The 22,260-nt window shown below is 38.9% G+C and overlaps 2 protein-coding genes across 5 annotated transcripts in view; one reads left to right on the forward strand and one right to left on the reverse strand.

Moving 5' to 3' along the window:
• The window catches only part of plekhh2 (pleckstrin homology, MyTH4 and FERM domain containing H2), a 32,832-nt gene extending 18,169 nt beyond the window's left edge, over positions 1-14,663 (reverse strand). For both annotated transcript variants that reach the window (XM_023328021.1, XM_023328020.1), the window contains exons 1-7: positions 14,483-14,663; positions 10,309-10,441; positions 1,532-1,594; positions 1,306-1,455; positions 770-853; positions 624-705; positions 389-541 (exon numbers count right to left, since the gene is read on the reverse strand). In XM_023328021.1, coding sequence (XP_023183789.1) covers positions 389-541; positions 624-705; positions 770-853; positions 1,306-1,455; positions 1,532-1,594; positions 10,309-10,431 — 655 coding nt within the window. In that variant the 5' untranslated portion in view covers positions 10,432-10,441; positions 14,483-14,663. The remainder of the gene's footprint in view (positions 1-388; positions 542-623; positions 706-769; positions 854-1,305; positions 1,456-1,531; positions 1,595-10,308; positions 10,442-14,482) is intronic.
• Positions 14,664-16,230: 1,567 nt separating this feature from the next.
• thada (THADA, armadillo repeat containing) overlaps positions 16,231-22,260 on the forward strand; it is a 107,800-nt gene continuing 101,770 nt past the window's right edge. The window contains exons 1-9 of one of the 3 annotated variants that reach the window (XM_023328038.1): positions 16,231-16,273; positions 16,541-16,622; positions 16,706-16,815; positions 17,539-17,666; positions 19,977-20,125; positions 20,214-20,246; positions 20,334-20,382; positions 21,403-21,569; positions 21,940-22,034. In XM_023328038.1, the coding sequence (XP_023183806.1) occupies positions 16,550-16,622; positions 16,706-16,815; positions 17,539-17,666; positions 19,977-20,125; positions 20,214-20,246; positions 20,334-20,382; positions 21,403-21,569; positions 21,940-22,034 (804 nt within the window). In that variant the 5' untranslated portion in view covers positions 16,231-16,273; positions 16,541-16,549. Of the gene's footprint in view, positions 16,623-16,705; positions 16,816-17,538; positions 17,667-19,976; positions 20,126-20,213; positions 20,247-20,333; positions 20,383-21,402; positions 21,570-21,939; positions 22,035-22,260 lie in introns of all 3 variants that reach the window. The other 2 variants (XM_023328037.1, XM_023328036.1) reach the window with 2 other exon arrangements.

Here is a 22,260-nt window from a genome sequence, read left to right on the forward strand (position 1 = left end):
TGACCTGGGTATGTTATTTCACTTTTTGCTAATTTACTAAGATAAATCACTTTTATTGATGTTCTAATTTATGGTGCCATACCACCAATGTTCCTATTAACTGCACCAAAAGTCCTAAAAAAGTCTAAAGCACGACAGAAATAGAAAAATTACCATAACTGTCCAATCATACGTCAATATTGCGGCCATGTTGTGAGTGGCATTTTTCTGCAGGTATGCTGTGCAAAACAGTTCTGTTCTAAAGGTTTCAGGTTTCATTTGGTTGTTAATTAATACGTGAAAACATAAATGTACCTTCAATGTACATTTTGCTGCTTTCTCAAGCCTGTGTCTTCCTGCTTGTTTAGATAAATTGAGAAATAAGAGTTTCCTCTATGTGAAGACTTACGCGTTGTATCCATCTCTTCCTGTGTGCTGAGGGTCCGCTGACATGGCGCCGGCCCGGTTAGGACCTGGGGGTTTTTACCCCTAACCTGGAAGCATCCAAACGTGAGGCTGCTGAGACGCTGCGCCTCCCCGGGTTTGCACCTCTGCTCAAAGGCTGCAAGCACAAACACAGATAAGAGGAGGAAAACCTGCAGCCGGCGGACATGCAGTGGCAGCGAGGAGTCGGTGCATCTCACCCTGCACTTGTTTCTGCAGCTCCAAGATCTGAGCTTCCTGCTTCTTGTTGGTTTCTCTTAATGCTGCGTTCTCCACCTCAAACTAAGGTAAAACGCATTGTTAGCTCTGAAGCTAACAATGCGTCTCTGCTTTATCTCATTCTTACCTCTGACAACCTGAGCATCACCCACTCCTTGATCTTAGCTGCTTTCTCCTCCACTGACTTGGCATCCTGGAGTCGAGTCTGTTTCTGTTGAAATTAAAGCTGCAGTGTGAAACTTTTATAAAAATATTATTTTACATATTTGTTAAAACAGTATAATATGAGACCAAAAATCTGTGGAGAAAAGAGTGTACTGCCAGTGGTAACCAGAAACAACCAATCAGAGCTAGGAGGTATCAATCATGACACCCCTGCTCTCTACTACGCTACAGCTGGTATAGCCTTTTGTGAATGCTAAGGCTAGTTAGCATGGCCACTGATAATGGCGGAAAAACGATGTTCCTGTAACTGTAAGTTGCTGAACATGAGATTGATTGACTGTGCAAAGACCCGCCTCCTGCTTCTGATTGGTTGTTTTTAGTCTGAGCGGTGCATGTCTTCAAGGAAATAGAGGAGCTCAATATTTTTTATAAAAGTTACATGCTGCAGCTTTGAGTGAAAACAAACAGTAGGAAGTGTTTGAAGATCTGGGTTTCTACCTGCTCCTCCAGCTGCTGCTCCAGCTGGGTGATCACTTCCTCCTTCTCCTGCACCAAGGCCTGCAGCTCCTGGCACTGCTCAAACAAACGCATCTCAGAGTCTCCAAGATGGCCGTCTGCTGCCTTCAGCTTCTCCTCCATCCACTTCACCTGGGATTGCAGCACATAACCACATGTGAAGATGCCGAGCTCTCACCACACACAGGAAGATGTTTTTAAACCTCACCTGCTGGTTTGCAGCAAACGCTCGCTTCTCTGCATCGATCACCTGCGTCTCCAGCTGCTGGATCTACAAAACATTACAGAGGATCTTTAATCTTCAACGATTTCCCCCGACAATAATGAAGTGATACCACAACAATTTATCAATCTTCTTCTCTGAAAGAAACTTCATGAATTACTTTCATTTTATGTAAATTGATATGAAACCCTTATGTTGTGATAAGTTTTCAGCCATATTGTCCAAAAATCATAGGGCTAGAAAAAAAAGTCAAAAACAACATACTGTATATTGTGATACACAGATGATCAATATCAATAGATAATACATCTGATTCAGAACCGCACAGCATTCTGGGGGATATAGGCAGAAGAAAAGCTTTATTCATTCAAACTCTCACAGTGAGCTAAGCAAGTTTGGTGGAATCAACTAACTCACTCACTCTTTGGTTGCCTAGCAACTCACTTATTCTTTGGTTACCTAGCAACGACCTGTTGAGTAACTGGCGCAGCAGCAGTTTCAGGTTTTGCCGCTATGGCTCATAACTGCTTAAAAATAAAATAAAAAGGGCGTGCCGTGGTGGCGGAGGGGTTAGTGCGACCCACATTCAGGCAAAATGTAGCCTCGATGCGGCTGTCGTGGGTTCGACTCCCGGACCCGATGACGTTTGCAGCATTTCTTCCCCCCTCTCCTTCCCCCTTTCCTGTCAGCCTGCTTTGGAAGGCTAAAAAATAAAATAAAAAAACAAAGTGGGGTGAAAACTGTAAATAAAAAAGAAAAGTTTGTCAGATAGAATTTTCAATATTTTGAATATTTACTGAACTCCGATCTAGAACCGCACAGCATTCTGGGAAATATAAGCAGAGGAAAAGCTTTATTCATTCAAAGTCTTTCGGTGAGCCAAGCAAGTTTGGTGGAATCAACTAACTCACTTACTCTTTGGTTACCTAGCAACTCACTTATTCTTTGGTTACCTAGCAACGACCTGTTGTGTAACTGGTGCAAAAGTTTCACTGTGACTCATAACTGCTTAAAAAAAACCCCAAAGGCATGGAGTGAAACTGTGGATAAAAAAGGAATGATCACACCACCAGCTTGTCAGCATTTCAGATATTTAAGACATAAAAATATAACAATGATCAATTCTGACAAGTCTCGATATCAATCGATATGAAACACTACTCATTTATCATTCCGTGGAATAAGACTAGACTAATTTACAAGCAGCTTTTCAGCATGATATAAGACTTGTTTTAAGTTAATTCCTGAATGTTGACAAAAAAGTAGTAGTTCCATTGGCAGATTGTTTCACTTATAAAAAGTCATTTTTTCCCCAATTATAAATGAACTAGTCTACCAATGAATCTAGTACTTTTCATCAATATTAAGGAATTATTGACGTAGAAAAGGCTCCACTATCTTGCTGAAGTTACTTGTAAGTCAGTTTTGTCTCATTTCAAGTGTGCTAAGGTATTTGCACTAGAAGGCAGATTCCTTGGTAAGATTTTTATTTATTTTTTTGCAGTGTACACAGACCCATTCAGGGCTGACGGGGCGGCTCTGGAGTTAAGGAGTCATGACTTCATCCGCTGCATTCCTCTGGCATTCCTCGGCTCAAAGCCCAGTGTCTTCTGATGGGAGCTTTCCCAAACCTCAGCAAATTCATGAAGGGGCGGAAAACGCAGGAATGTGCAGGGAAATTTACAGTTTGGATTTTCTGCCACATGTGAAAATATACATGAAATCAGAAAAGATTACAGGGGAATTTTACATGCGTTTCATCCTGACAGATTATCTGTGATTTAAGGCCGGGGTGTCTAGGTTGAGCTCTACTTCGCTGCAACTTGTAGATGTTTCTGAAACACACCTGAACCAAATGTCTGAATCTCCTCAGCAGCTCTTCAGAGGTCTGATTCAAGGTGAAAGTTCATCCTGCCAGCGAACTTTCTCTCTAAATATGATCCACTTGGGTCATATTTAGGCCTCTCACGCTAAATGTATCACAATTTATTAGTGATAAATTGTCCCACTAATTATTGCAATAAATGATAATATTCTTGTTTGAGAATATTTTCAAGTACTATATTGATAATGGTATTAATGAAAGTTCACATACTCAAAGACCAATGAACTTTCATTTTGTAAAGAATACTTACGACCAGAACCGGTAAATATTTTAAAATTTCAAAATAAAACACAACCAAAATCAATAAATAAAATGGAAATAAAACCACACACAACTGAAACCATAAATAAAATTGATTATGATGTCTATGCAAACAAATAGACATCAATTTACAAAGAGAGTTAAAAATGTTATTGTAATGTTTTCTGGAACTAAGTAAATAGAAGTAATCTTGGTGACTAACGTTAAAACAAGAAAAGAAAAATTGTCTGTCACTTTTTGGTTTTTTTCTCAATAACATTTTCTAAATTTACACTTTTAATTGAGTGTTAGATTGCAGTTTATTACAAAACTGTGCCATTTCAAGGACTTGATACAGAAATCAATCACTTTCCAAACCTTGAAATCACCTAACCTGATTTTAAAGAGTTTCAAGCACCCTGAAGTTACCTAAAATAAGAGTGGGTTAAAGGTCATGCAGTGAAAACAGTGAGGTCGTCTGGCCGGGCGTGTCCGCCTCCGGCCTGACCGGGTTCTCTGGAAGTCAGCAGTACCAAAAGGAAAACTGGAGCGGCGCCATCCCATTCTCCTCTGCCTGCACACACCTTGAGGCTAAAAACAGCGTCCCAGCGGTTTCCACCCAGTTACCATGCATGCAAAGTCCTCTGTTGCTCATAACAGGAAGAGCATGCAGCTCTAGCACTAATAAAAGAACATAAATGATCTGATTCTTTACCTGGTTCTGAAATTATTTCCATCCAACCTGAAGTGTACAAAATATCACAACAGATTCATTGTTTTATTACTTATTACACAAAGATGAATCCAAACTGGAAATTAGGGCTGAAACGATTAATAACAATAATCGTGATGAATCGATTAATTTAATGAATTGTCAACTAATTAAGTAATTGATCAATTGTAGTATTAAGACTCAAAACTGCAAATTTTATTTAAAAAAACACCAAACTGTACAAAAAACATATACATTTTAGGGAAAAAAATTTCTATTTTTTTTTTATTTACAAAAGGAATTATGCCTCCTTCTTTTCCCCAGATGTGAAGGATGGGTCCGGTGTATCCTTCATGGCCTACCATATCCCATAGTTCATTGCCGGTCCAAACCGGCAGTTAAGGCAAAGTGGCAATGGCAGTGAAGCGTGGCAAATTATTTTTACTATATTACACTTTAAGTGACACAAAATGGTTTCTTACAATAGCCGTGTCCGAATTCAGGGTCTGCATCCTTCGAAGGACCCGGTCCACGTAGGACGTGTCCTTCGAAGGTTGCGAATGTCGACGACCGGAAGAGAAAAAGCTGTGAATTCAGACAGGGCTAGCCTTCAGCTAGTTGTTTAGCCTCTACCTCAGCATAATTTATGTTGCCTAGCAACTGTGAGCAGAGAACGGCTAAAGAAAAAGACGAAGCGGTCTTTTTTTATTATTATTACCAGAAACCGCTACTGGGTGTTGCCACTGAAGGCGATTCTATTCAAACCAAACGATAACTAAAAAATATCCAAACATTTTCTTTTACAGCCTGAACATTTGAGTAAAAGCAGACCAACCCACCATGACACCCAAACTGAGACGCTGTTTCCGTATTTAGATCTGCCGTTGCACCACAAACGGCAAACCACATGTGCCTCTCTTTAAAACGCATTTAGCATCTGGCACAAAACAGCCGACCAATTACAGGCCAAGTGTACTGGAAACTACAGCTGGGGTCCACAAACATCACTGGACAAAAACAACGCAGAGAGATCTATATGAAAAGCAGCGAACAGAAATGGGGAGTATGGTTATTTTCTGGCTGTTTGTAAGTGAGCACCTTTAACTTCAGGCTAAGAAGAAAGTAAAGAAGTTTAAACTGGATTTCAGACACGTTAAGCTCTTGTACATCCACCCAGAATAACATCTTCCCTCCACGTCCTCCTCCGCTGGGCTCACCTACAGTCAATTTCTCCCTTCAGGCCCAAAATGCAGTTTAATTCCTGAGATTCCTGAGCTGCCGCAGTGTGGTCAACCTCTCCCTGAACTACACCCTGCAGGCCAGGCAGCCAGCTCACAAACCCTCCTTCTGTAGGCTGCGACCCACACGCTGCTGGGCATGTTAAACATTCACCAAGAACACCGGCACAGATCCTCACCACGATGCTCTGTCGCCTAAAACCAGGAAGTAAAGATCAGGACAGATGCAGGAACTTAATGTTTGTACCTCAGGCTGGAAAGAGGTCCATTAACCAGATGTGTCTGTGTTGAGCTAATTGGGAAGCTGCAGATAAAACGCAAGCAGATGTTAGGAAGAAGAAAACAAACTGAAATGTTAGTGTATGATACAGCACTTTACGCGTCTTCTTGAAATTGTAATTCTTGGGAACTGATTGTTGCATAAGTAGTACTTCAAGGCTGAGTTCCAGTTACTAACGTTCAATCAGTTGGACAATAAATCAATAACAATACATGTCGAGATATAGAGGTGATCAATATTAATAGACATGGAGCGAAAGTTTCAAAGGTAAAAAAAAAACTACAAAAAAAGATTAGAATCGGAAAAATTGCTTGAACTTTTTGTTTTCAGTTTCAAATCTTCATTTTCTATTTTAATTTTTTTTAGTCTGAAAGTTTTTTTTTGCTTCAAATCTATTTTTTTGGTTTAAACCTTTTCTTGTCCGTTTCAGAATAATTTTTCAGTTTCAAAATAATTTTTCTGTTTCATAACTTTTTTGTTCAGTTTAAACTTTGGGGACATAAAATTTATGTCCCCAATTTAGCTCCATAATAATTTGGAGCTAAATTATCTTATTCAATTATTCCCAGAACCGCACAGCATTCTGGGTAATGTAGTCTTACGGAAGATTTTAACTGCTGAACCTTTCATGGCCAGCAAGTTTGGTGGAATCAACTCTCACTCACTCTTTGGTTACCTAGCAACAACCTGCTGAGTAACTTGCACAGCAGCAGTTTTAGGTTTTGCTGCAAAACTGATTAAAACTAGAAAAACAACGGAAAAAAATAATGATATAAAAAACCTTTGTAAATATTTTCCTCTCATAACACCTAAAATGGCATTGCTTTAGCTTCACCTGATTCAAAATCTGTAAAAAAAAATTTCCTATTTCACATTTTTTTATCCAGTTAATTGGTTAATGCAAAAAATTTGTGAATTAACCTACAAATGATCACACATTCACTAAAGGACTGCTGTTATAGATTTTTTAAAATTTGGAAATGAATTGTTTGTTTTTTATGCATTCCTAATATTGTATAAAATAAGTTTAAGTGGTTAAATTAAAAAAAATCTGCACAATGTAAACTTTTTTAGCAGACTGTGTAACTCTGAGTTATGTTGTTAAAAATGAAACTAACTCCCAGTGAAAGTGACACACATGTTCTCTTGTCTCTTTAGGAATTTGTGTGGCCTTTTATTCCTGCCTGTTGGCCAAAACCAACATCCCTCTCAAACATCTACAACCCGCCCGTGCACAACGAAATTTTACATTTTTGTGCAAAAAACCAGCATTAAAACCATTTAGAAATAAATTAACCAGCACTCGTACACGTGTGCTCCCAGAATAACTGAGTGCCTCAGCCTGAAAACTCACTTCCTGTATATCACACACATTCACATAATATTTACTAAATCGGGTATTTCCTCCCCTGGGCTGCTCTCTCTTCACACAAAGCTCCTTTTTCTACTTTTCTTAAGCCAAATCTTGAAAATCTGGCTTTTTTTTAAGCACACACATACCTGACTTGTTTCTAAAACCTTCTCAGCAGATTACACGAGGTGACTATTTTGCAGAAATAAATCTAAATGCTGAGTTTAAACCATTAACTTTAAGTACAACTGCTAAATCTGTTAAAAAAACTTAGGTGATTATTAGGAATATGCTGAAACCCAGAGATTATATACACTCTAACAGCAAACAAACCCCTTAGGGCAGGGGTGTCAAACTCCAGTCCTCGAGGGCCGCTGTCCTGCAACTTTTAGATGTGCCTCTGCTGCACCACACCTGAATGGAATAATTAGGTCATTAGCAAGGCTCTTGAGAACTGATCTACACAAGGAGGAGGCAATTAAGTCATTTCATTCCAGTGTTTTGTACCTGTGGCACATCTAAAAACTGCAGGACACCGGCCCTTGAGGACTGGAGTTTGACACCCCTGCCTTAGGGTGACTGATTATGCTTCCAACAGGTTAGGACAAGTCTATGGTCTATACAAAACATGTTCATTACATTTTTTCCACAAAATTATTCCTTGAGAATGAGATTTTAGTCTGATCGGTTCTGCCTATGAGCTGTTTTAAAGCGTCTTGTCACTTTAAACCCAAATAAGCTGCTGCTGGCCACGCCCCCAAACTCAACGTTAAACCTCACACGTAAAAATGGCTTCAAACAGATGTGCAACCGTACATCTTTGAAAAGCAGAAGTGGAGCCTCCTGCACAACCAACCAACAAGAATGCAGCAAGTGGTTTCTGGACAGCAAGCCAACAACAAAACACTTGTCTGTTCCAGCAGCCATTGTAAAACCAGCTCACCAAATGTACTGGAGTTCCGTTTGGGTTGCTAGTCTTGGCGTAGCTGGGGTTGCTAGGTAGCGGCGCAGTGCCTGTGGAATGTGACTTAATAATGGGGAAATGTTTGAAACAGCTACTTTTCCAGACAACAAAAAACTTAACTTATTGCCAAAAAATGGCTGAGTGGGTTTTTTAAGCGCTTGTGCTGCATTTGAGACGCAAAGGAAGAACAAAAACGTACAAAATGAACTTTGATAAAAGGCCCCCTTTAATAATATGACAGTGCCTTGAAGAATGTTGGATGTTTTAAAAATTTTTCCACATTGAAACCAGTCTGTGGTTATTTTATTGGGGTTTTAGGTCAGATTTTCTTTCACTTTGCAATTATTATCGACTTTGTGCTCATTGCTTAAAATCCCGATGAAATTTTGGGGCGTAACGGGACAAAATGTGCAAAATTTCAGAGGTGTGTACATTTCTGAAAGGCTCAGTTACATTTGTGGGTTCCCATGTGTTTTTTTTTTGTTTTTTTAAGTTGAAGTCTGCTGAACTCTGACTGAACTCTAGAGCTGGGAAGTTAAATCAGTGATCTCCCATTTGTAGGAGAGACTGAAGGATTACTGATCTTCTTTAAATGTTTCCTTTCTCTCGAGCTACAATTTCTCCATCCAATACTTTCTTAACCTTAGTTGCTCTTTAAAGATATGAAATAACGCAACCAAAGAGCACAACTCCCATAAAATAAATTGTTGTACACCTCAAACTTGTTCGTATTAGATGATTGGATCAGCAGAAGCAGAGAAATGCTGAACAAACCCACCAAAGCCGGGTTTGTCAGCTCTCAGTTTGTTTTGCTGTCCAGCGGCGCACCAGCAGGGATCTGTAATTGACTGGAGCTGGGTCAATCCCATCATGCAATGCATGGCGGAGCCCCGCGGTCAGACTGATGTTTACATTAGAGCTCTAATCAGCATCCCCAGAGAGCGGCTTCAGATCTAGGCCACGGAGCGGTTTGGGCCGGCCCAGAGAGGCCAGTCTGCGCCCAGCAGAACCACCACCAGCTCCCCGTCTGAATTTGGATCCCTTCCTGAACTCATGAGAGGCTAAGCCTTCCCAGAGATCACCAAACAATACATGCATGAGTTGAATCACTTCTTAGCTTTCTGTGGATCGACTTGATGCATGGACTGTTGGGAAAATGAAAAGCCAACATAGAACCAGATAAAAGTACAAAGGAAATATAAAAAGTGGCCAAAAGTATCAACTATTGATAAAACTATTCCACTGGAAGATTGTTCCACTGATAACATGGGAAAAATGTCATTATATAAGTGCCATTGGAGCTTTTTTCAATATTAAGGAATTATTTTCTTAAAACAACCTCATATTTCTTACTGAAAAGTTACTTTTTAGTTTGTTTGTCTAATTTCAAGCCTGCTGAGATATTTACACTGGAATCTAGACCAAAAATAATTGGTGAGATTTTGTGTTTTTGATGTGAGGGACAAACACTTCAAATGGGTTTACATTCCCATCTATCAGTGGTTCAGTTTTCAGGGACTTTTTCGTAGAGCATATCTAAAATATTCCAAAGAAAATGCAGCTTGGGAAGCTAAGTTACCGCTAACATACCACTTCCATTGGTAGATAAATTAACTCATAACATAGGAAAAATGTCTTGTTATAAGTTAAATAATCTGCCGATGGAACCAGTCATCAATATTAGGGAATTATTTACTTAAAACAAGCCTTTTTGTCTTGCTACAAAGTTACTTGTAAGTTAGTTTTGACTTATTTCAAGTGTAAAACGATATTTGCATTAGAAACTACACCAAAAATACTTGGGAGGATATTGTATTTTTGCAGTTTTCCAAAGACTCTGGATACGTGGCATCCTGAACTCTTGTATACGAGGATTTTTAAAATGAAAGTCTAATGGTTTCAGCCACAAGAGGGAACAAATTAGTCACCATTGGGTCTCTGTGCAGGATAATGATTCAAAACATTAGGCTAAATCAGCAGAGAAATTCAAAATTAACCTTCTGTTACTGTGGAAACTCCCTCATTCATCCCAGGAAGAACCATCAAAGATTCATCAATGCATTCATCAGGCCTGGTTTTGCCCTGGACCAACCTTGTCTGCGGTGAGCTCCCGGATCTTGACGATCTGGACCCTGAACTTCACGAGCAGCGCCTCCAGAACCGTACACCTCTCCTTCCAGTCTTCCTGGCTCATCGCCTCCTCCCCCTCTGCCATGATGCTGAACCTTTTCCAGCAACACACACAGACAGACAGAAGCAGCAGTGAGAAACAGAGACGCAAGAACAAAGTCTTATTATTCCTCCTGACCGAGCATTTCCAGGCTCTCCTCGGACTAAATTGTTAATAACAAAGCATTCCTTTAGTGAACGCTTCATCGGTCGTAGAAAAGGCAAAAAAAATATTTCAAAAACTTTTTTAAAAGCTTAACTTAACATCAGTACAGTGTAGAGTTGATCTCTTGACTATTTTTTACAAACAACTCAAGTGCTTAAAAAAACACAGTTTCTGGCAATAAGTTAATTTTGCAATTTTTGTTGGCTGGGAAACGATTCGTTTCAAAAGTGTTTGTTAAGTCACAGTCTACGGGCATTGAGCTGTTACCTAGCAACCCCAGCCCTGTTACCTAGCAACCCAAGTAGAGTTCCAGCACGTTTGGTTAGCTAGTTTGACTGCTTTATGCGCTGCACAATGGCTGAGCCCTCGGTGATTGTGGAGAAGGTTGTACTTCTGCTTTTCAAAAACATACGGTTGCATAATTTAGCATCAGTTTTCAGCCATTTTCACGTGTGAGTGTAAAAGTTGAGTTGGGCGTGTGTGGCTTATTCGGATTTAAAGTGACAGAGTCCTAAAACAGCATTTCTGAAAGGAGCTCAAAATAGGCACAATTTAGATAATCTGATTATCTAAGAATGAGCAGAAAAACACAATGAACATGTTTTATATAGCCAGTAAACCTATCCTAACTTGTTCAAGGAAGAATAACAGATATGCCTTTAAAAAAATTACAATGACATTATGTAGACTTACTGGGATTAGCATCTAATTTTAGGATGTTAAAAGTCAGATTGAATATTGTAATGAAGAGAAGAGATTAATCCTTAAAAAAAAACTCTGGCAAAGAGTATGGACCCACTGTTGTTCGCCGATGCTAGAATTCAACAAAGATTATTTAAACACTGCAAAAAACAAAATCTTTTTTGGTCTAGTTTCTAGTGCAAATATCTTAGTAAACTTGAAATAAGACAAAACTGACTTACAAATAACTTTTCAGCAAGATATAGAGGCTTGTTTTAAGCAAATAGTTCCTTATAATTGATGAAAAAGTATTAGCTCCATTGGCAGATAAATTAACTTAAAACATGGTTAAATGTCTTGTTATACATGAAATAATCTGCCAATGGAGCTACTGTAGTACTTAGTTTTATCAATATGAAGGAATTATTTACTCAAAACAAGCCTCTATATCTTGCTGAAAAGTTATTTGTAAGTCAGTTTTGTCTTATTTCAAGTTTACTAAGATATTTGCACTAGAAACTAGACCAAAGATACTTGGTAAGATTTTGTGTTTTTGTAGTGCAGGTGGAAAATTCATTAAATTTTTTTTCCATGTCTGTGTCCAGCTGAGCCACTGTGGGCATCGGCCTTGCATCACTTTGCAGGACCAAAACACTCCTTATAGAACAAACTGCTGTCACATTTTCCACTGCAAGCTTTGGGAAAAACAGGCATCCAGTGCAGGACGGAGGGCGGCGGAGATGCAGGAGGATCTCTGATGGAGATGATGGCTTTCTGTCTCCTCCAACTGTAACCTCTCATTACCAGCCTGAGCTCCGTCTCACAGTGTGCGGATGAAGGCCATAAAACCGATTTTTCCACTACCCTATTTCTGCTGCTGGTCAGCCGCGGTAAACACAGACGGAGGAAAGAAATTAAAGAGCCGTCGTGTGAGAAAAACAAAAACAACAGGCTGAGAGAGGAAGGAGTTTAACACAACATACTTCACCAGGATGAAGTGAATAAAAACAAATCAACTCCTGCATTTGGAGCTGAGAGTTTAGAGAACATCAGATGAAATGAGGAACTAATGGTGGTGGCAGGATCATGGTGTGGGAACATTTGGTTGAAGTTGATGGAAAGATTGACGGAGCTAAAAACTAGGCAACCCTAGATCCTGAGTGAGGCAGAGATTCAACAATCCTAAACATACAGCCAGAGCTACAATGAAACGGCTTAACTTAAAGCATATTCCCGTATTAGAATGACCTAGTTAAAGTTCAGACCTGAATCTTGAAAATTGATGTTCAGACAAGCTAATTAACTTGTTTGCAAAAGAGAATAGGGAAGAAATCTCTGTCACGTTATTATATGATTTGTTGCTTAAGCATGGTAACAATGTATTGTTGCCATGGTTATGCAGCTGATTAGCATATCTAATAATTAGCAGTTAAAATAACATCTGGAAGAACACCAAATGTCAGAAGAGTTTAAAAGGAGGCATCCTGGATACAGAGCAGAGAGAGGAGAAAGTTCAAACCATCTTCTATTGATCAAATCCCCTACTCCAGCTTCATAATGGGCGAGGATCAAATCCCCTACTCCAGCTTCATAATGGGCGAGGATCAAATCCCCTACTCTGGAGTCTGTCTGTTCGGCTTTCTAACCATATAGCTAAACAGAAATTTGAAGACGAACGGAAAAAGCAAATGAGGTGGATTAGCAATGTTTCCCAACAACTGATGGTTTCATCATGGACAAGTTACAGTGGAATATCGTAAATTCCACATTTAGCCTGCCATGCAAGGGTTCAACACCAGTCCTGTTTAGTCTGCTTTATAATCAAACTCGAGTTCACTTGTACAGAAAGTCCGGTTCTTTTGTGAACTTTTATGCGGGCGAAAACAAGTGAACTCTGATCCGCTTACAAACCTAGGTCTCTGTTTGGTCGAAGTGAAGAATGGCGCAGTTTGAATGCATATGTGCATGCAAGCAGAAAACAGAGCGCTCCACAAAAAAGAAGTGGACTACAGCGCCGGGCATTCTGGGTAAATACAATCAAATACAATCAAAACAAACGACAGTGTCCAGCGCTTGTGGGAGAAATGTTTCATGGTCTTTTGCCAAACACAGAAGAGAAATCTTTTAACTTGATCTTTGTTAGCATTTTGTGAAGAAGGAAGATGCGCTCAGTGTCTTCTTCATGTCGTTTCCTTCTGTGGCTCTTGGTCCAGCGCCACCACAGGCGAGGAGGGGAACAGGTTTTTCAAAGGGTTTGGTTTGTTTAACACAGTGCAGTGAAAGTGAACCAAACCAGCTGAAAATGTAACAAATCTTACAACTTTGGTCCCCAATTTAAAAGAGTTTACCAGGCTGCCAGGTGGGAAAACATTCATAAAGTCAGAAGCCTTTTCAAATCCGTTGTTAGACTGACTGCTCCCAGAGATTCTTCCTGCTCATAGCATCACATCCACAAAGACTCCTTAAAGATACTTCAGTGATATGAGTTATGATAATATTTAACTTCATTTTGGGATAAATAAAGTATTTTTGATTTGAATTGAAAATATGCAAAGCAGCTGGAACTGCTGCAAAAGACAATTTTACAACTACTAACTTTTTCCAAATTCAGATTAAAAAAATTCTTTATTAAAGGGGAAATTAAATATTGATTACAAAGGGAAATCAAATTAAAGAAGGGCTGGTAATCAAATGCATCGTTTTTGGATTTTTATTTCTTAACAACAGACATCAACTTCTCAATTAAACACAATTTTAAGATGGCCCTTCACATGAAACGCAATAAATTACATAGAGATGTATGTTTTTAAAAAGTTCAAGTGGTAGGAATACATTAGCAAGCCAGTGAAAATCAATCCTTCAGTTTCCAAAAGCAATATTAACTGCGGTCACAAACCAAAAGTATAAATTTACTCTGTGCCTTCATGACAATGTGAGGATGATGCTGTAAAACGTTTAAACTCTTTAACTTTCTAGAATAATTCCATTTTGAATGTAAAAACCCACCAGAATTGACTCAGAGTGATTATTGAACACATTCTAATATTAACTTATTTAATAAAATAGTAAACAAAACCTTAAAGCTAGCTTACTCAAAACATAAAAATGATAATGATAGAAAACTTTAAGTATTCCCATAGATAAATATGGAAGCATTGAGTTGGTGTAAAAAAGAGCTCCAAATCTAAACCCTACTTTCCCTTTGTAATAAAAACCCACCAGCCATTTTTATCATTTTTTTCCAACTTACCTGCTATAAAACTGATGTGTTTTTCGTTTTCAGAGCGTCTTCACGCCATGCTCAAATCGGACATATTGTGTCTGGTGTTAAAATCCTAAGTTATGAGAAAAAATAAGGGGGATTCTCTCTTTTCCGGGAGGTTTCCATTTCAGCTCAGGGAAAAGTTGGACACGGGTTGATTTTTTTTTTTTTTTATTAAGGAGGGGCGTTTATGAAATACGTCCAATCAGAAGCGCGGGAGGCGTTTATCCAAGCTCTGGGATCTACATGCTGCATTCCGGTTGCACTTGGAAGGCGGATTTTCCAATTTCCAAGTTGGAAAATGAACTTGAATGTAGAATTTTTTTTAGATTTTCAAACGGTAAAATCCACTTTATCTGTCGGAAGTATGGTTTTGTCGTTTTAAATGAATCGTACGCTTACTTTCCTTCCGTTATCAATTGACTTTTTGTTCCAGACAGCAAACTCCACCATGTCGGAACGAGACACGGTGGAGACACGGGTAACATGGTTTCTACGATTAGAGTTCGAACTTTCAAGGTTTCCCTGAACGCACCATCAGTCTACAACCGCAATGATTGAAAGGATTATCCACCAATCAAAATGCGGAGCGCAGGGACGTAGAGTTGCAAATGTCTTAAGAACCGTTATAATACAGCTACTACTACTACTACTACTACTACTACTACTACTACTACTACTACTACTACTACTACTGCTAATAATAATAATAATAATAATAATAATAATAATAATAATAATAATAATAATAATAATAGTAATAATAACACTGACAGTTTGTATTAGAATACTTTTCATTCATCTTTTCATTCATTCAATGCGAGGGTCCACAAAATTTTATTTAAAAAATAACCATAGTCTTCCATTATTTGTACACATATTAATCGAAATAGATGTCAGATACCAAAGGACATTTCATTTATCTAATTTATTATGATACAGATATTCAGTAAATTACATATATTTAATCTTAATCTTACAATAAAGGTCGATTATAAGATTAAAAACATATTTTGAAAAAAACCCCAACAACAAACCTCTAGGCAAGTATTAATCATATTTTTTCATTAGTCACTTATTAGTGAGATATAATATGGAAATCTTAAATATTGTACTTTCATAAGTTGTAAGCGGAAAATTATAATAACATGAAGAATTGCTTTTAAACATCAGTATATATGTAAATATTCTGTATGATGTGTTTTACTAAATAAATTGAGAAATTAGTTAACATTAACAATATTTAAAGTTATTGAGTATTCAATCATATTTACACTTTAATGTCCCTCTTCTGGAGTGTTATTTTATAGTCTGTTGTTTAAGGAACAACTTGAGGGACATTTTTAGATGATCAGTAATTTTAAACACCGTGCACAATAAAAGCCCGCATGAAAATATACAGTATGTATTTTAAAAAATGAAAACTAACTGGTCGCTGTTTACCCTTCCAATATGGCGGCCCTGCTTACGTGTCGCTTCATTCCTCTCTGAAGTCAATGCGGGGGTCCACGAAAGGTCAAAAATAATCTAGCTTCAAAATAAAATCTTTTAATTTCGCACACTTACTTTACAATTAATTTAAGACAAAATTGTTGTCACTCTTTGACAGTTCGGGTTTAATTTAGGAAGAGAAACATTCACAAAGGTTGTATGGCTATTTTTCCTGTAAGCTAGGCTGTTTGTCAATCTTTTATTGCGAAAATCTACCGGAAGCTGTTTTATTTTCATCCGGTATAGGCACCGGCTGTAGCAAAGCTGTAGACCACATGCACAACTGAGGTAAATGCCTTTTATGTTTTCATCAAACGGCATTTTCTGAGTTGCTACTGATATTATGTTGCAGTTTTATAGCTTTACTGGTATTTAACGTCTTTTTAATGTAGACTTTGAGTTATTTTCAGGGGGCTTGTGAAAGTTGGCGAACTTTAGCAACAAAGCTTGGTTTCTTGCTGTGCTTCTATAGAAGTAGTTATCTGATTTTTAAAATATATAACATGTCTAACAGCATACAGTGAAAACATCTGACTATGTGACAGCTTATTATAGTGTTAAATTATGGTGGTGAAGAAGAAAACTACTAAAATGGAGGCGGTGGCATTGGATGAGGAGAAGCTATGCCAGCTTATAGGTAAGATTTCTACAATCTTTATGCTCTAGCTTTGAATTTTCCCAAATATCCGCTCACTTGTCTCCCTTTCTTGCCCCACCCAGCGTCCCTCTCTGTGGACGGAGGCGCAGATGAAGTCAAACATCTTGCCCAGACCCTGCAGACCTGCTTTCAGCTGAATGACGCCGTGCAGCAGATCCAGCTGATTAAAAAGGTCCCTGTATTATGATGTAGTGTTATGTGAAATCAACTTTTTGAGCGTTACATCATGGTATAATGTCATTCCATCGTAAAAAAAAAAAAAAAACACACCTGGAGTTTTGCTTTGATTCTTTCATGCCTGTTTAAGAAATCCTTTAATCTCCATGGAAACCATTCAGTTGTGCAAAACGCCTGGGTGGACCTAGCTCCGCCTTCGAGGCGCCGCTCCTCCTCTGAGCTTCAGAGCTTCCGCCTCACAGAGCAACCCTCTTCCACTCAGCTCCTTCAGACTAGCCAGCAGCAATTAGCAAACATCTGGTGGAACTGCACGTTTCATTATAGGAGCTACTTCTCAGTGAAACGCTGCTAAAAACAATGTCAAAGGGTTTAGTAGAGGAGCCATGTTGTCATCACTTCATGAAGGTGGAATTTCAGAAACAGCAGGAGTTTTTAAAGAGACAGAGGCCCAATTTCAAAGTGTTAAATTAAAAAGTAAAATTTCTTTTAAGTCATATTTGATATATATATATATATACTGTATATATATACTGTATATATATACTGTATATATATATATATATATATATATATATATATATATATATATATATATATATATACTGTATATATATATCACAACTGAAGGTAACATAGTGGATTGTGCTATAAAATGAAAACACACATTTCTGCGTATTCAGATGGATGTTGTGATGGGTTTGTGTCCATGCTCCATCAGGCTGGATCCCAGTTGGAGGCTCTGAGTGAGGAAGACGGTGGTGAAGCACTGGATGCTTGTCTGAACGCCCTATCGCTGATCTACACCTCTGTGCAGGCAAAGAACCCCCTGAGACGGGCTGCAGCCAGGTAGAACTCGCTTTTAATTTCACATCTCTTGAACTTTTTCAAATTTTCTCAGGGAGTTTCCTGGGATAAACAACACAAAGTAGTAAAAGATGGTTTTCAATGTTTTTCACAGATTAAAGGCTTTATTAGATTCTTTTTCTTCTTTTGCTCTTTCCTTTAGTTTGTTATTTTGTTTGTATTTCCTTTTAATTTATCTAAAGCACTTTGAATTGTCTTGTTGCTGAAAATGTGTAATATAAATGAAATTAAAGCTGCAAGCAGCCTCGGGCGGCCCTCGCAGCAAGCGCCGCTCCGGCCTATTGGCCACTGCGGGGGTTCCAGCCACCGCAGAAGCTCTCGCACAATTTGCAGAGCCGCAGCCAACTCCCCACCGCAGAAGCTCTGCCGCAGTTTTCAGCACCGCCGCCCGCTAGCCACCGCAGAAGCTGTCGCGCATTTTCCACGCCCGTCCACCAGGCGACACGCGTGAATGCGTTCGGCAGCGCTCCCCGACGACTGTCAAAAAATCTGGTGCAGATTGGTCGATGCATCGAGGAGACACAGCCGATGTATTAACTTAGGGGGCGCAGTGGAGCCAAATTACATTTCAAACTCGTTGGGCTCTTTAGAGGTGAACAAAGGTCATACATATCCAGTTTGGCGCCAATCAGATGATCTATGTGTGAATTAGAGCCAAACGTATGAATATGGCGAGGGACTGATATTCGCCATTTGGCCACGCCCACACGGTTCAGCCAGAAGCGAGCATTGACAGAGTTTATCATCCGAATTACCTTGATTAGGTCAAGAGAGCCATAAACGGAGTTTTCCAAGGAAAAAAAAGACACTTCCTGTTCTGAGGGGGCGGGGCTTAGATGACGTCATAATATGATGACATAGGGTCGTCAGGGATCCCACCAGGGTCACTCGTGCAAAGTTTGGTGCAGAAGCTATCGACCGTTCACAGTAAAATACAAGACTTCCTGTTGTCAGGGGGCGTGGCCTACGTGATGTCATCATTTGACCATTGGATATTATTCTACACCCGATGATGATCAATAACTGAAAGTTTGGTGTCTCTGTGAGTTTTTGTGTTAGAATTACAAATTATTTAATTTTTTCCTCTTCATTACAACATTGAACTGTCATTCCGTAGGGCAATGCTGCCCTCTGGTGTCGAATTACTGAAATAATGAAACTATTTCAGTGGGCAGCAGAGGGCAGCATTGCCCTACAAACAAAGAACATGGACTGTTTATTATGTAATTACACAGAAGATCTCTCTAATTCATTCTGAGGGGGCGGGGCTTAGATGACGTCATAATATGATGACATAGCATTGTCAGGCATCACACCAGGATGAGTCAGGCCAAGTTTGGTGCAGCTCGGTCGAAACATGTGGAATCTAGAAGCAAACGCATGGCATCGGCGTTACAGGTCACTTCGCCACGCCGCCACACCCAGCTGCTTCATCGCAGCCGGTCAGGGCTTGAATCCACAACACACCAACATGTCTTCTGTCTCTGGACACAGTTTCATGTTGATTAGTTTCATGTTGATTAGGTCAAAGGGCTAAGATAGCGACCGTTCACAGTAAAACATGACACTTCCTGTTCTCAGGGGGCGTGGCCTAAGTGATGTCATCATTTCACCACAGGGTATTTTAGGACACCCGATGACGATCAATCACTGAAAGTTTGATCCCTCTATGTGTTTTTGTATAGGAAATATAAGAGTTTCGTGTTTCATGGCGAGTAGGTGAACTTTGACCCCTGCTAACCCCCCTTCAACATGCTCCAAAACTCACCAATTTGATAACTTTAAATCAAACATGCCTTATGATGAGACTGACCGAGTTTGAAGCCGATCAATCGAAATCCCTAGGAGGAGTTCGATCAAATACGAAGGCTGTAAACGTCAAAATCGAGGTAAAAAATGGACGTTCAATACAAAATGGCCGACTTCCTGTGATAGTTGGCTTATAACATTAAATGTAAGTTCTGAGTCTTTTGGTGAGCTCTACAAGTGTACCAAATTTCATGTCTCTACGATGAAGTACGTTCATACCATTGTGTCAACAGAAAATTGCTAGCTGCCGGCGTTGAGCAATTTTTTTTGCGATTTTTGCGACAACCTTAAAATTCAAAATTTTTAAATTTTCTAGTCGCGACCGCCAAGTTTGGTGAGTTTTTGAATATGATAAAGCCCCCAAAAAGGCACCTCTTTAGGGGGGCAGAATCGTAATAATAAGAAACAGTACAGATACAATAGGCCTTCGCAGCGCTTTGCTGCTCGGGCCTAATTACCTTACCTTGTTGTGTCTTTCCTCAGTGCTTTGAGTTCAGTGCCTCAGTGTCTTCAGGGACGGGCTGTGGACAGTCTGTCCTCCTGTCTGTCCGACTGTCTGTCCAGTACATGCTCAGAACAGCATCCACACACGATAGACACCATCGGCGCCTGCCTGGATGGCTTCCATCTTGGTAAGTAAGAAAAGAAAATCACTTCTGCCTATTAAATCACTTTAATAGGAAGCAATGAGTTTATGTTTTATTTTGGGGGTTTTTCCAGGTGAAAGATGCATTAACAAGCTGCTGCTTCAAGGTTTGTTTGAAAAGTTTAAAAAGTTTGAAGAGTTTTCTCTTTGCAGACTAAATTTCATCAAAGTCTCTCTTTGTTTTGTTTTGATAGTGTTAAAATTCATCTGTGAGGTTTTACACAAATACCTTCAGCAGAACAGGTATGAAAACGAACTCTGTGTTTTTCAGCTGATGGATTAAAATTTGATCTTTTAATGATTTATGGGAACTAATATTTTTCCAGATTGGAGTTTAGAAACAATAACTGGATGCTCCAGTTTGTGTTTATTATTGGTTTTCCTTAATCCACATAAGATTGAAAACTATACCAACAACCAAGCATGGTAGTGGCAGCATCATGTTGTGGAGCTTTTTCACTAGCATTCGTACTACTGTGTTGTTGGTTTAATAACAAAAAATAACAACTACCTTCATTTTGTTTAATTTCAATACTTGAATATAAATGAATATTGCAATTATTAATCTGATTAATTGTGATTAATTGATTATTGAAATAATCATCTACTAATGGAGTATTCTATTAATCATTAACTGGAGTACACAGACTAAAAAAGGCAATATTTAAGCTAAAATTGTGCAAATAGTACAAAACATTGTGCATTTAAGACAAACAAATTTATTTTCTGTAAATGTGTCTTACTCAAATCTCAAGTGGCAGTTTTAGGTTCAACTGGTTCAAAATCTGTATAAAAAATATCTCCTATTAAGCTTCTTTGGTTATCAAATTATTAATCAGTAAATCAGAACATAATCAACAGATCAGCCGTACGCTGTATTGATGTTAAGTTGAACAGAAAGTACTGACCTTTTCACACGTTGTTAGTTTTTTTTTTATCGTCAGAAGCATCCTGTGCTACTAATAATCAAGCTTAAATTAAGGGAATAAAATGTTATTTGCATTTTAGGTGATACAATATTCATTTACTTAAAACGAGATATTTGTTTAGCTGCATCTTTTAATATATTTTTAACATTGTATTAAAAAAGCTTAAGTGGTTACAGTAACTCTAACTGAATAGCCAGGCTTGTGTGGATTATTAAAATCCCTCAAAAATCAAAACTTCTGCAGCCAATTCCTGTATTTTACAACATTTTTCCATCCTAGAAAAACAGCAATTCTTTCATTTGCCTGCGTCTGTCGCCCCCTGCTGGTCACTCAGCGGTCTTGCAGGGCGCCACATCGCCCAGGCCCAGCTGATGCAGTCCTGCCTGGCTGCGGTGAAAACGTCCATGCTGGTTCTCCAGAGATCTCAGGGCGCCGTCGGGGCGGCGCCGCCGGAGCCGCTGGGCGGCCTGCTGAGCTGCTACATCCACATCCTCACTGACGGTCAGAAACACACAGAAACTACTATTAACATTATTATTATCCGTAGATTTTACTGTCTTGTCATGAGAGTTATTTTGTGGTCATTTTGTCTATGTAATCTAATTTATTTGTTGGCACATGGATATTATAACATGGTTTTAATTACAAATTTTAATAATTAGAGTGTTGGTAGGTATATATTTAATCAAACTGAGATAAGGGGTGGGATTAAATAAGTGTTCACTTCTTCCTACTCCGTTTCTTGGTTGTGTATGCAAATTTTTTTTCTGTCCTACTGTTTGATCTTTTTCTTGTTTTTAAAATCTTGTTTGAGATAAATAAGTCAAACATGAATCTAACTGGATTCTTCTGTTTTTCTCTCCGCCTGCAGAAGAGTTCATCCAGGCGGTTCAGAGCACAGCAGGCATGGCCGTGGTTCTGCTCATCAGGTCCGTCATGGGCGCCGGAGACGAAGTCGCCTCAGTGGTGAGTCCTGCCGTCTGGAAAAAGAAAGTACGCCCTCTCTCTGTTCTGGATCAGAGAAAATAAATGTTAATATTAGGATCTAAAACAGGTTTTAGAATGATTTAATTCCAAGAATCGATTCTGGTCGTCAATATTTAAGCTGGAATAGAAGAAAAAAAAAAGCTTCCATGAGGGAGAGAAAGAAAATAAAAAAAGAAATAAATTGATGTGGTCACAGAGACGTACA

Source organism: Xiphophorus maculatus, chromosome 22, assembly GCF_002775205.1.
Source record: "Xiphophorus maculatus strain JP 163 A chromosome 22, X_maculatus-5.0-male, whole genome shotgun sequence".
Lineage (NCBI taxonomy): Eukaryota > Metazoa > Chordata > Actinopteri > Cyprinodontiformes > Poeciliidae > Xiphophorus > Xiphophorus maculatus.